Here is a 13,396-nt window from a genome sequence, read left to right on the forward strand (position 1 = left end):
TCAGGAACTGGAGAGGCTAACTGCACTTTATGAAAGAGTCCTTGACTACATCGGGTACCTAATGAATATGGTGCTGCACTAGCAACTGAGAGATTGAGAGTTCAAATCACAACTTGACAAGTTGTAAAACTGAAATCAATAAATCAAGGAATTTAGGATGAGCATTAGAAAAAAATCACTGTGTTCAGTCCATGCCTGAGGTCTCACCTGCAAACATTACTGATACAACATACTATTTGGTGGCAGTCTGCCAAGCAGAGAACTTGCAACTGTGTTGTAACAATGGTGTACCAGCTCTTTGCACTGTGCTTTGTAAAGGTGAAAGAACATATTCAGAATATATTGTCCCGTTCATAGAGGGCCCTATGAGATTCAAAACACAAACGATGAGTGCCTCCCTTTAATAGTAGCCGGCCCTTCTGCTCTCTCTGTAACAAATAACTCCTTTTTTTCCTGAATAGCTAAATTGTTTGGCGTATGCTTCCCTGGACTGATGGTTGTTTTAAATCAGGATGATGCTGATGTTGAATGCTTCTGCAGTCTTCCTCCATTTCTCACAGAAACTTTAGGCTCCATTACTCAATAGACCGATAGTTCAATCTTTGTACCTTTCAGGTAGTTCCTTACTAATTGAGCAGCAGATGCTTTCTGATGATGTGCATTAGTTACATAGAATTTTATAGCACAGAGACAGGCCCTTCAGTCCGTCAGATCTTTGCTGGTGTTTAGGCTCCACACAAGCCTCCTCCCGCCTTACTGCCTTTCACTCTATCAGCATTTCCTTCTATTCCTTCCAGCCTCATATACTTATCTAGCATCCCCTTAAACGCATCGATGCGAATCGCCTCAATCACTTTCATGTGATATCGATTCCAGCTTCTCCTGAATTCCTTATTGGATTTGTTAATGGCTATCATATTGATGACCCTCCACAAGGAGGAAAATTCAATTGGAACCAATCGAAGACTGCAACTGGATCCAACAGGCCTCAACTGGAAGTAACAGTTCCCTGGTGGCACACACTGGGAACAACCTAGACAACTACGGATGCCAGCAGGAAATCAGTTGGGTTCCCCAATCATCTAGTTGAAAACAGGATTTGGTTAGCTGACTTTGCTGTAACCAGTTGCAATTAACTGGAAATAGTTGACTTATGAACTGGGAACTGACTAATGCATACCACAGCTATCAGGTTTCTCCATTCCTGTGTGCCCGTATTCAGCCTGCACACACACTGTTCCTCATCCCTGTGTGTCAATTATCAGATTGGACAGAGTTTGTATCCATGTCCATGTGCTGCTATCAAATTGTGCCAAGTGCCTGTGTGCTAGTTATCAGATTGTACACAGACTCTTTCCTGAGCCGACATGGAATCCCTCGAATGCTTCTCTTAGTGCCTGAAGAATAAAATGTGATGACTATGAGATTCAGCAGACAGTCCAGGAATTCTGATTGCGTAATGACAGCAGTGTGTGCACATGATCATAAAAACAAAAAACTACTGCAGATGCTGGAAATCCAAAACAAAAACAGAATTACCTGGAAGAGTCAGCAGGTCTGGCAGCATCGGCGGAGAAGAAAAGAGTTGACGTTTCGAGTCCTCATGACCCTTCAACAGAACTAAGTAAAAATAGGAGAGGGGTGAAATATAAGCTGGTTTAAGGTTGGGGGGGGCGTGTGGGGGGAGAGAAGTTGGGGGGGTGGTGGTTGTAGGGACAAGCAAGCAGTGATAGGAGCAGAAAATCAAAAGATGTCACAGACAAAAGAACAAAGAGGTGTTGAAGGTGCTGATATTATCTAAGAGGATGTGCTAATTAAGAATGGATGGCAGGACACTCAAGGTACAGCTCTAGTGGGGGTGGGGTGGAAAGACTGACAGGGCATTACAGGTATAGATTAAAAATAATGGAAATAGGTAGGAAAAGAAAAATCTATATAAATTATTGGAAAAAACAAAAGGGAGGGGGACGAAACGGAAAGGGGGTGGGGATGGACGAGGGAGTTCAAGATCTAAAGTTGTTGAATTCAATATTCAGTCCGGAAGGCTGTAAAGTGCCTAGTTGGAAGATGAGATGCTGTTCCTCCAGTTTGCGTTGGGCTTCACTGGAACAATGCAGCAAGCCAAGGACAGACATGTGGGCAAGAGAGCAGGGTGGAGTGTTAAAATGGCAAGCGACAGGGAGGTTTGGGTCTTTCTTGCGGACAGACCGCAGGTGTTCTGCAAAGCTGTCGCCCAGTTTGCGTTTGGTCTCTCCAATGTGGAGGAGACCGCATTGGGAGCAACGAATGCAGTAGACTAAGTTAGGGGAAATGCGAGTGAAATGCTGCTTCACTTGAAAGGAGTGTTTGGGCCCTTGGACGGTGAGGAGAGAGGAAGTGAAGGGGCAGGTGTTGCATCTTCTGCGTGGGCATGGGGAGGTGCCATAGGTGGGGGTTGAGGAGTAGGGGGTGATGGAGGAGTGGACCAGGGTGTCCCAGAGGCCAACTCCAGCATGATGCCACCACCAAACACATCTTCCCTTCACCCCCCCGGCGGCATTCCGTAGGGATCGTTCCCTCCGGGACACCCTGGTCCACTCCTCCATCACCCCCTACTCCTCAACCCCCACCTATGGCACCTCCCCATGCCCACGCAGAAGATGCAACACCTGCCCCTTCACTTCCTCTCTCCTCACCGTCCAAGGGCCCAAACACTCCTTTCAAGTGAAGCAGCATTTCACTCGCATTTCCCCTAACTTAGTCTACTGCATTTGTTGCTCCCAATGCGGTCTCCTCTACATTGGAGAGACCAAACGCAAACTGGATGACAGCTTTGCAGAACACCTGCGGTCTGTCCGCAAGAAAGACCCAAACCTCCCTGTCGCTTGCCATTTTAACACTCCACCCTGCTCTCTTGCCCACATGTCTGTCCTTGGCTTGCTGCATTGTTCCAGTGAAGCCCAACGCAAACTGGAGGAACAGCACCTCATCTTCCAACTAGGCACTTTACAGCCTTCCGGACTGAATATTGAATTCAACAACTTTAGATCTTGAACTCCCTCGTCCATCCCCACCCCCTTTCCATTTCTTCCCCCTCCCTTTTGTTTTTTCCAATAATTTATGTAGATTTTTCTTTTCCTACCTATTTCCATTATTCCCACTAGCGCTGTACCTTGAGTGTCCTGCCATCCATTCTTAATTAGCACATTCTCTTAGATAATATCACCACCTTCAACACCTCTTTGTTCCTTTGTCTGTGACATCTTTTGATTATCTGCTCCTATCACTGCTTGCTTGTCCCTACAACCACCACCACCCACAACTTCTCTCCCCCCACCCCCAACCTTAAACCAGCTTATATTTCACCCCTCTCCTATATTTAGTTAGTTCTGTTGAAGGGTCACGAGGACTCGAAACGTCAACTCTTTTCTTCTCCGCCGATGCTACCAGACCTGCTGAGTCTTCCAGGTAATTCTGTTTTTGTTGTGCACATGATCATCTGCTCCTGAGCAGAAGGCTGTGACTCCCACTGTGTTGCTCTCACTTTGCAGCCCAAAACTGCAGAGGCAGCACTGCTTGAAATTCTTTCCTGGTGTTCACTTGTAACTGTTTCAGCATTCCTGAGCACTGCATGAGTCTGTTGTTGCCTGTTCTGCTTGGGAGAAGTGACCATTATTGACCTGGTTCATGAGGGTCATATAGGTCTCTGATGCTGTAGATGTGTAAATTTACTGCAAAGGCTATGGATCCTGACAATATTCTGGCAATAGTACTGGAGACTTGTGCTCCAGAATTTGCTGCATCCCTAGCCAAGCTGTTCCACTACAGCTACAACCCTGGCATCTACCTGGCTATGTGGAAAATTGCCCAGGTATGTCCTGTACAAAGCAGGACAAATCCAACCCAGCCAATTACTGCCCCATCAGTCTACTCTCCATCATCAGTAAAGTAATGGAAGGGTCATCAACAGTGCTATCAAATGCACTTGCTTAGCAATAAGCTGCACACTGATGCTCAGTTTGGGTTCTGCCAGGGTCACTCAGCTCCTGACCTCATTCTAGCTTTTGTTCAAACATGGACAAAACAGCTGAACTCCAGACGTGAAGTGAGAGTGACTGCAACTTGACATCAAGGCAGCATTTGATCAATTGTGGCATCAAGGAGCCCTAGCAAAAGTGGAGTAAATGGGAATCAGGGGGAAAACTCTCCACTTGTTGGAGTCATACCTACCACAAAGGAAGATGGTTGTGGTTGTTGGAGGTCAGTCATCTCAGTTCCAGGACATCACTGCAGGAGTTCTTCAGGGTAGGGTCCTAGGCCCAACCATCTTCAGCTGCTTCATCAATGGCCTTCCCTCCATCATAAGGTCAGAAGTGGGGATGTTCGCTGATGATTGCACAATGTTCAGCATCATTTGCAACTCTTCAGATACCGAAGCAGTCCGTATCCATACGCAGCAAGACCTGGGCAATATCCTGGCTTGAGCTGACAAAGTGGCAAGGAACATTTGAGCCACACAAATGCCAGGCAATGACCATCTCCAACAAGATAGAATCTAACCATCGCCCCTTGACATTCATTGGCACTACCATTGCTGAATCCCCTACTATCAACATCAGTTAGCATTGACCAGAAACTGAACTGGACTAGCCACATAAATACTGTGGGTGCAAGAACATATCAGAGGCTAGGAATCCTCCTGACTCCCCAAAGCTTGTTCACCGTGTACAAGGTGCAAATCAGGAGTGTGATGGAATACTCCCCACTTGTCTGGGTGAGTGCAGCTCCAACAACACTCAAAAAGCTCGACACCATCTAGGACAAAGCAGCCCGCTTGATTGACACCCCGTCCACCAACACTCACTCCCTCCACCACCAACACACAGTGGCAGCAGTGTGTACCATCTACAAGATGCACTGCAGGAACTCACCAAGGCTCCTTAGGCAGCACCTTCCAAACCCATGACCGCTACCATCTTGAAGGACAAGGGCAGTAGATAGATGGAAACATCATCATCTGGAATAAGTTCTCCCCATGCCACTGACCATCCTGACTTGGAAATATATCACCGTTCCTTCACTGTTGCTGGATTAAAATCCTGGAACTCCCTCCCTAACAGCACTGTGCATGTACCTACACCACATGGACTGCAGCAGTTCAAGAAGGCAGCTCACTACCACCTTCTCAAGGGCAACTAGGGATAGGCAATAAATGCTGGCCCAGCCAGCGAAACCCACAACCAATGAAGAATTTAAAAAATCTGATTTAAATTTGATTTTTGCGCAGTGTAATGTGAACAAATTTAAGTTGTAGTGTTTCAGTGAAAGCAGGAAGGGAGAACAGAATGGAGAGATGTCAGTTTGCCTTCCTGTGATTGGCTGCAATGTAAATGAGTGTATAATGGGGTTTAGGGAGATACTTGACAGAGGTGTTCCAGCCTCCAGCTTCATATTGCCTGCTAAGCAACTGCTTCAACACAGCACAGCTAGGAACTTGCTTGAAACTGCTGGACAGGAGAATGCAAACAAATAAGCACCAGCAGAAAAATAAGGTTGACAGTTTGCTAGGGAAAAAACAGCATCAGCGAGTGAGCTGTGTTAGAATGTTACATTTCATGAATTGTGACCAGCTGTCATATGTAAACGAAACAGTTTGAATGAAGTGGAGCCAGTTGACAAGTTAATGGCCAAAATAAAGATTTGCCCTGGCCTGCGGGGGAATTCCATGATTCCTGCTGCCAGTTTTTATTGTTGACGTATGACACTGGTGTTGAAAGTCAATTCATTCACAACATTCTAAGTACATATTTCTTGGGCTGGAAAGACACCCATTTTTAAAATAAAAATCAATATGAGGTGCATGCATGTTCAGTTGTTCCTCTTTTTTTGCGAAAACAACATTTCATGGAAGGCCTAACTGACAATTTCAACAAAGAATTTCCCCATGTTGAAACTCACACAAGAATACAACAAATAGGAGCATGAATAGATCACGCAGCCCACCAACCTTGTTCATAGGGATGACCGAGAGCCCCACTTACACAATCAAACTATTGGACAATACCACCTGGTCAACCAAATTAAACATTTCTTTCCCTCGTCAGTTAGCATGGTTAGCACAGACACTGTGACCAGTCTCAGGCATCTTAAAACTTATTTTTCAACCTTTACTGAATACAAATCTATATGAGAGCCACATAAAAGCATGGCAGGGAGGAAGCAATTGGAAGAGGAAAACTGAGATCAAAGTGAAACGCAGAGGAGAGGAGGAACGAGGAAATGGGAGAGGGAGGAGCAAGGTGAATGGGAGAAAATGGGAAAGAGATATGAAATGGGTGGAAGGAGAGAGTGTGTGAATGAATAGTGGAAAATGAAGCGGGGAGATGAGGAGCAAGCAGAGGGAACTGAGGAATAGGGAAAAGTGAATTGGGAGGTGGAGTGGAAATGGGAAAGGTCACGACCTTTGTTGGAGAAAGGTGAAGTATAGGCTTATGGCTGAATCCCCACCACATCAGGTGACCAACTAGTTTAGAGAACAGAAATGTGGAAGACAAACACTTTAGTCACAAAGAGGAGAAGCCTGCTGTTAGGGGAGATGAAGTGCCTCAAAGAATTTTATTAACAATGTGGATAAAAAATTCTGAACTGCAGGCCCTTCGGATAAGATGTGGAAGATTTGAAAAGAGGACCATTCTCCAGCATTAAGAACCTTCATTCATCATAAATCTTCAACTCTTTCTCCTCCCAACCTCAAAATGAAAGCTATTGTGTGAAGAATGTGTTGTTTTCCGTATGTAATAATACTGTTAATTGAAAGGAACTGAACACTCCTGAGCAGCCAAATGGCCTGTCCAGTGACATCTCTTGTGTTATTAATTTATAGTCAAATTATCTGAATAAACAAAATGAGCTGAAAAATCAGGATGATTGGGGGATTTTCCACAAGTTTACTGAGTGGCTCTGTTCCTCCTATGTATACAGATTCTGAGGGTGCTGTGGGCAGTGAGTTCAAGCAAAGTACTCTGCAGGAAGCAATCAAAATGATCGACCAATTGCACAAAGAGCCCAGAGATGAGTGAGTATTAATCTCAGTAACACTGCTCTCGAACTGGATCCACCAACAATTTATATGATTGGAATAACCTGTTTTGGCCAAGTCAAATGCTTCTATGATGATTCCAGTTCAGAATTAGTCTTGCTGATAATATTTTCCCACAGAACAAAGAGCTAGTTAAACAGTAATCAAAATGGAATTATTTCCCGTTTTTGCTTTGCTAATCAACATTACTTATCATGTAGCTGTCACATTCCAACTGTCATTAACTTAAGATTCAGATGTTGCATCATTTTATGGTTCATTTGCTTAATTGTGCTGAATCTCCCTTGTATCAATTACCTGTCACATATCTCGATGTTGGCAGCGCATTCGCTAATATTACAAGAATTAAGCTTCTTTGCATCATTTGTGAATAGTTTAAAGAACACAGGACCCAAAGCAGAGCCTCTGGTCACTTCTCGTCAGGTGCAGATATTAATTTCTTGTCTGCTGTTAATTAAGATAAAAGCAAAACACTGCAGATGCTGGAATTTTGAAATAAAAACAGAAATGCTGGAAAAACTCAGTGGGCCTGTCAGCATCTGTGAAGAGAGAAACAGAGTTAACGTTTCGAGTCCGTAGGACTCTGAATGTTTTTATGAACGTCCATATGACTCTGACCATATGGCTCTGAAGAAGAATCATATTGGGCTTGAAACGTTAACTCTGTTTCTCTCTCCACAGATGCTGGCAGGCCTGCTGAGTTTTTCCAGCATTTTCTGTTTTTATTATTGCTGTTAATTAATTTGCCCTAAACTTCAATTCATTCCTAAAACGTTCACTGCTCACTCCAGTGATGAGAAAAAGAAGCTGCCTTAATGTAACATCTTCCACAACTTCAGAATGATGACATTTTCAACAACAAAAGTAATGTGGCTCTAATGAGAAAGAGAAAAGAGTAGTCCTTATGTCTTAGTCAATGCATAATCTCAAAAATGACCTAATAGGATAGATTTGTGCATCAAGTCTGTCAAAGACTAAAGCAGTAGAGCTTACAGCTTAGACACAAATCATTTGGTGACTCTTGTCTGTTCTAGTGCCTTTCTGCACATCATAAAGTTAGGGCGGGATTTTCCAGCCCCGCCTGCCTCCGGGATCGTCCCATCCTGCTGAAAGTCAACGGACATTTGGCTGTCCTGGCACATAGCCTACGGCGGGTTCTGCCATGACAGAGCTGGAAATCCCGGCCTTCGTCTAATTAACTGCCACTTACTCCCTTTAATGTTCCTCTTTTCCAAGCATCTATCTAATTCCCTTTTTAAAAAGAGATATGAACTCTTTCAAAATAGTTTACACTATCCATGTAAGAATTTTTTTCTAATCTCCCTTCCATTGTTTTTGTGATAATTTTATATTTGTGCCCTCTCCAACAATTGGAAAAATCTATCGCTATTTACTTCATCAGAGCTCTTTATAATCTTTAGTCACTCTTAACATTCATGCATCTCAAGCAAAAAAATCCTAGCTTTTCAAATTTGACAAAACATATTTCTTGCTACATTATAATTTTATCTGGTTTTTCGATGCACAGAAGAGGTAAAGATTCCCACTTTATGCAGTCAAAAACATCCTCCACGAACTAGCTCCAAGTCTATTGCACAAAATATCCTCTAATTGAGGCACTGGATCCTTGAGCTATAATTATTGAGTGGGCAATAAATGACTAAAAATCCAAGTTCAAAATGAAAAGCCCTTACCTGCAACCCAACCCTCGACACCAGGACCACTCATGTTAAAATCCAAAGTTTCCTTATGCTAAAAATCTAAATTCTTGTGTATAAAATCCATACTCCTACATTAAAAATCAAAACTTACCCACGTAAAAAATCTAGCCTACCACTTGCAAAGTAATTGAAATACAGTAAAAATCTAAACTCTTTGGGCAGGATTTTTCCATCGGCAAGCGGGGCACCCCATTTAAATTTTCCGGTAGGCGGGGGCACAGCAAAATCAGACCTGTCAACGGCCTAGAGTCATTAAATTAATTAATGGACCTGCCCGTCCAACCTTAAGGTTGGTGGGCAGGCCAGGAGCCCCGGCAGCAACTAGAAAAAACATGAAACCTCATCCACGGGCTGGATGAGGTTTCATGTAGATGTTAAAAATTTTTATTAAAGTTTGTGTAAAAATTATGGACGTGTCACATGAGGGGACATGTCAGGAATTTTTTTTTTTCTTCTTTTAATTTTTGTCACAGAACAGCCGATCTCCCTGAGGCAGCACTTAGCCTCAGGGAGATGGCTGCGCTCTTTCGTGCGCATGCGCGAAAGAGCGCACTCTCGATTTCGGGAAACCACCCCCACCCGCATAGGGGAGCGCACAGCACTTCCATGCGGATGTCGTGCTGGGCGGCCTTAACTGGCCCGCCCACGTAAAATGGCACTGTGTCCCCGATCGGTGCCAATCAGAGGCGCGCCTGTGCGTGCCCGCCATTCAACTTCACCCCCAATGGGGGGAAAATCCTGCCCTTTACCTCTATAAAAACTCCCCTTGCATCTATTTTTTCAGCTCTGGCTGTTCTTGCATTTTCCCGCCAAAGCTTGACTGGTTTGTCTTCCAATGTAGCCTTTGTTGTATTTTGTGCTGCTGCTTTTTTCTGCTGTCCCACAATTCATTAAAGTGAAAGATCTTTCAGCTTTTTTGAATTTTCCACACCTAGAAGCCATTTCCTTGCTGGTGTAAAAGTGCTTCACGTGATTGGTCTAATGCACCGACCAGGAAATTTTTTCTAATTGTGAAGACCCAGGGAATTTGAACCATCCAGCATAGAAGCAGAAGGAAAAGACCGGGGGTTAGGTTGTACAAGCTAACAGGCTGTGTTTTGGACACCATGCGGGCCAAGATATACTATTTTGCTGGACTTTCTATGGATCTCCCATGGCATACAAGTGGGAGAACATCTGTAGAAACTTGCGCCATGTTGTCAGTGCCAGACAACAGTACCTTGCTAGACAGAGCAGATAGAGAATAAGAGGTAGAAACTTATACTCAGTTGGTAGATATTCAATGGGGTGCAATCTCAAGATGATGAGGTTGTTGTAAAATTACATTGATCACCTTGGTCACCCTGCATCTTGATCTCTCACAAAAGAAGGGAATTTGGAAAACTTGCATTCACAATATTCAAGATTCCCCGACTGACTTATTGCCTTCGCAAAACCCTTCAAATTCTTTCCTCTTCTATTTTAACAGTGAAGGAAATATTAATAAAGCATCCCTAAAACCTTTAGACCTCCTAAGCTTCTTCAAGCAGCTTGCAGCAGCAACCAGGATGGAACAATCTGTTGATGCTAAGGAGATTGCATTGAAACTCATCCAATACCACGTTCACCTGAACCACCTCAACATATCAGGTCAGTTCGGAAATAAATTCTGACAGAAACAAGCACATCTCAAACTCAAAAAGGACAGGTCAACAGTTAATAAGTGCCTTGAGGATTTATGCATATCTACTGAACAAATGTTGGCAGAATTTTATAGTAAGACGAAGAAGTATGCCCCTATTTTCCAACCTTTGTACCTGTCGGCACACCCAAACAAACACAACTTTGTCCACTACAGTCTAGAAGAGTAGAACACAGACACAGAAGGGGGTGGTTGGGAATCAAACTGTATGAATGGGAGGAGATGTGCGCAGACCCCAGAATACGAGGGGAGGGGTTGTTTTAGTGTGGCACAAGTGGGATGGGTTGCACAAAGGCTCATGGAGGGGGTGGAGGAAGGAGACTGTGTTGTCCGCAGTAAAAAAAGGAACTGGACAGCTCATTGAAAGATAGTCATGGGCTGGAATTTTGCAGCCCCTCACACCAGCGGGGTTTTCCGGCCCCTTGGTCATGGGATCGGTCTAACCTTCTTATCCCCTGAATATTGCTGTGTCTCCCCTGCACCATGGTCCTCAGGCCAGGCCTGAGGAAGCTGGGCTAGGTGGCTTAATTTTTCTAACCCCACAGCTATGAAAGCTATGTCTAAGTGCGACCCCAACATCCGCAGCAGAGATGGAGGCAGCCTGCTGACTGGTAAGCCCTGTTGTCTTTGACTTTGCCGGACATCCTCTACAGGGCAGTGAGCTGGAGGACTGCGGCTTGCTTTGGGTGTCACAGGCAGAGGGGATTGGGTAAGGCTAGATGCTGTTGGAGTCATCTGGGTAGATGGCCCCGGGGTCTCCAGCTGCTGGTCCTCCTTCCTGTGCGTGCCCCTGCCTGACTCACTGAGGAGAAGGGGCTCCTGGAGGGAGGTCAAGGTGCCCCAACCCCCCTCACCTAGCCACTGATGGATCCCACCAATGCCTATAGCGATGGAGTGCCGGTCCAAGTACAAATCCTGCAGGATTGCTGAACCAAGGTCTCCAAGGCAGTCGCCATTCTTCCCATGGAGACCTTGAGGCATTCGCAAATTCGAACTACAACATCAGACAGAGCACAGATGGACTCCCCCATCCTTTGCTCTAGTCTGTTGACTGCCTCTTGCAAATTCTGCCTGATTTTCCACCGCCTGTTGTTGCATCTCCAGCATGTGTGATATGGCTGTTTCTAGAGGCTCATCGCCTGACTCAGACTCAGCAGGTGCCTGATCTCCAGCAGTCCTCCGAGTGCCAGAGACCTGGGCTATCACTGCCTCCGATTGCTGTGGAGACATTTCAGTGAGGTGTGCTCCAGAATGTGACCCTGAGCCTAATCTATAACTAGGACCCACTGGGGTGTGTGTCTCTGAGCTGGTGAAGGATGCAGGTGAACACAGTGATGGGTCTTCTTCCAATGGCTCCTCAGCTTCCTCCACTGAGGTGGCCTGGGGGCTGGGGCTTATGTTGCCAATGCTGGTCTGTCTGGACATGCTGCTGCCTGTAAGAGAGAGCACTTAGATTTAGCTCATGAACAGGCTGAATACATGTATGTCACTCAGTGACAATGTCAGGATGTGATTAAATCATGGGGGGCTCATCATACTGGCTGGAAGAGGCCAGTCTCGCCTTCACCGCAGGAGAGATCTCTGTCCTCACCCGCCAACTCGGCAACATCCTTCTTGAATTTGGTCAGCTCCAGGTTGTTGGCCCTCCCTCCTCCAGTTTGGGATCTCCCTCTTGTTGTTGGATGGAATGTGATAAGAAGAGATGGTGGAGAGGTTGGGAAGCCTGCATGCCTCCTGTGTGTGCTGAGCCCTCCCAGTCAGGGCTGAGGATGGAGCTTGTGCAGCATGATAGATGAGATGCTGGTGATGTTAAAGTGTCCGTGAGATAATCAATGCTGATGTGTTCCGCCCCCCCCCAGCTAATATTGTGTGAGATCCCTGAGCAGTGTAACCCTTTGAGTGCGTGATGCTTCTATGAGTGTATGAGATTTGAGTGAGCTGAAGATTGACTTACCCTGGCGGAGTGGGTGAGATCATTCATCCACTTCCTACACTGGATGAGAATGGCATTTCTCAGGCGTGTGCCTGACGAGCTGACCTCTCTTGCAATCGCCTCCCAGGCCATCGAGGTGAGGTTGGTGGGCTTCCTAGAATTATCCCTGGGGCAGAGGATATCCCCGTGTTGGCAGACGCCATTGGTGAGGGCCTCAAGGCAGTCATTACTAAACCTGGGTGCAGCTTTCTTCTTGGGCAGAGCCATATCGAGATGTCTCCTCCACGCAGCTGCCTGGACCTTCGACCCTGATAGGTAACAGTGGGACGGATGAATCAGTGCCCGCCCTGCCATGTGACTTGGAGAGCTACTCGCCGATGCATAATTAATTAGCCGCTGAGCATGAAATTGGGCGCAAATTCCCATCCTGCCACCCAGTGGGAAACGTGCTGCGAAACCCACCACCACACTTAGGCTCAAAAATGGAAAATTCCACCTAATGTGACTATCAGCATTAACACTTGCATGAAACATAAATCTGTTATTCACCTCCCAATAAAGTTCCCTATATAATATAATATTCAAATTTGCTTGCACTTGTCACCAATTAATGTTTTTTTTCTCTATAGACCTTTTAACCTTGACTGACCCAGATGGTATGACGCACACCACAGAGTGTTCAGGAATTGCCCAACCCTCTGTCTGCAAGGATAACTGTTGGTCCAACCGATATAGAGCCATCAATTCCTACTGCAACAACAGGTACCTGAATACAAGTATCACTCACTTAGGGTTCAAAATGGGTTTTATTAGGAAAAAATAAACAGACAGAGTGAATTATTTAAATTAATTATTACTGTGTATGGGCTGCATAGGTAAACTGAGCCAAATGTAATAATACCCAACAATACCACTAATAAACCTACACCACACTGATGCACTGGCCTGAATTTTCAGGCCAATTAACAGCCAGCCAGCGTGAA

The 13,396-nt window shown here is 45.2% G+C and overlaps 1 protein-coding gene across 1 annotated transcript in view; it reads left to right on the forward strand.

The window, feature by feature from the left end:
- LOC144684587 (myeloperoxidase-like) overlaps window positions 1-13,396 on the forward strand; it is a 71,388-nt gene that overhangs the window by 23,350 nt on the left and 34,642 nt on the right. The window contains exons 3-5 of the mRNA XM_078548555.1: window positions 6,961-7,054; window positions 10,268-10,428; window positions 13,067-13,175. Coding sequence (XP_078404681.1) covers window positions 6,961-7,054; window positions 10,268-10,428; window positions 13,067-13,175 — 364 coding nt within the window. The remainder of the gene's footprint in view (window positions 1-6,960; window positions 7,055-10,267; window positions 10,429-13,066; window positions 13,176-13,396) is intronic.

Source organism: Cetorhinus maximus, chromosome 9 (genome assembly GCF_964194155.1).
Source record: "Cetorhinus maximus chromosome 9, sCetMax3.hap1.1, whole genome shotgun sequence".
Taxonomy (NCBI): Eukaryota; Metazoa; Chordata; class Chondrichthyes; order Lamniformes; family Cetorhinidae; genus Cetorhinus; species Cetorhinus maximus.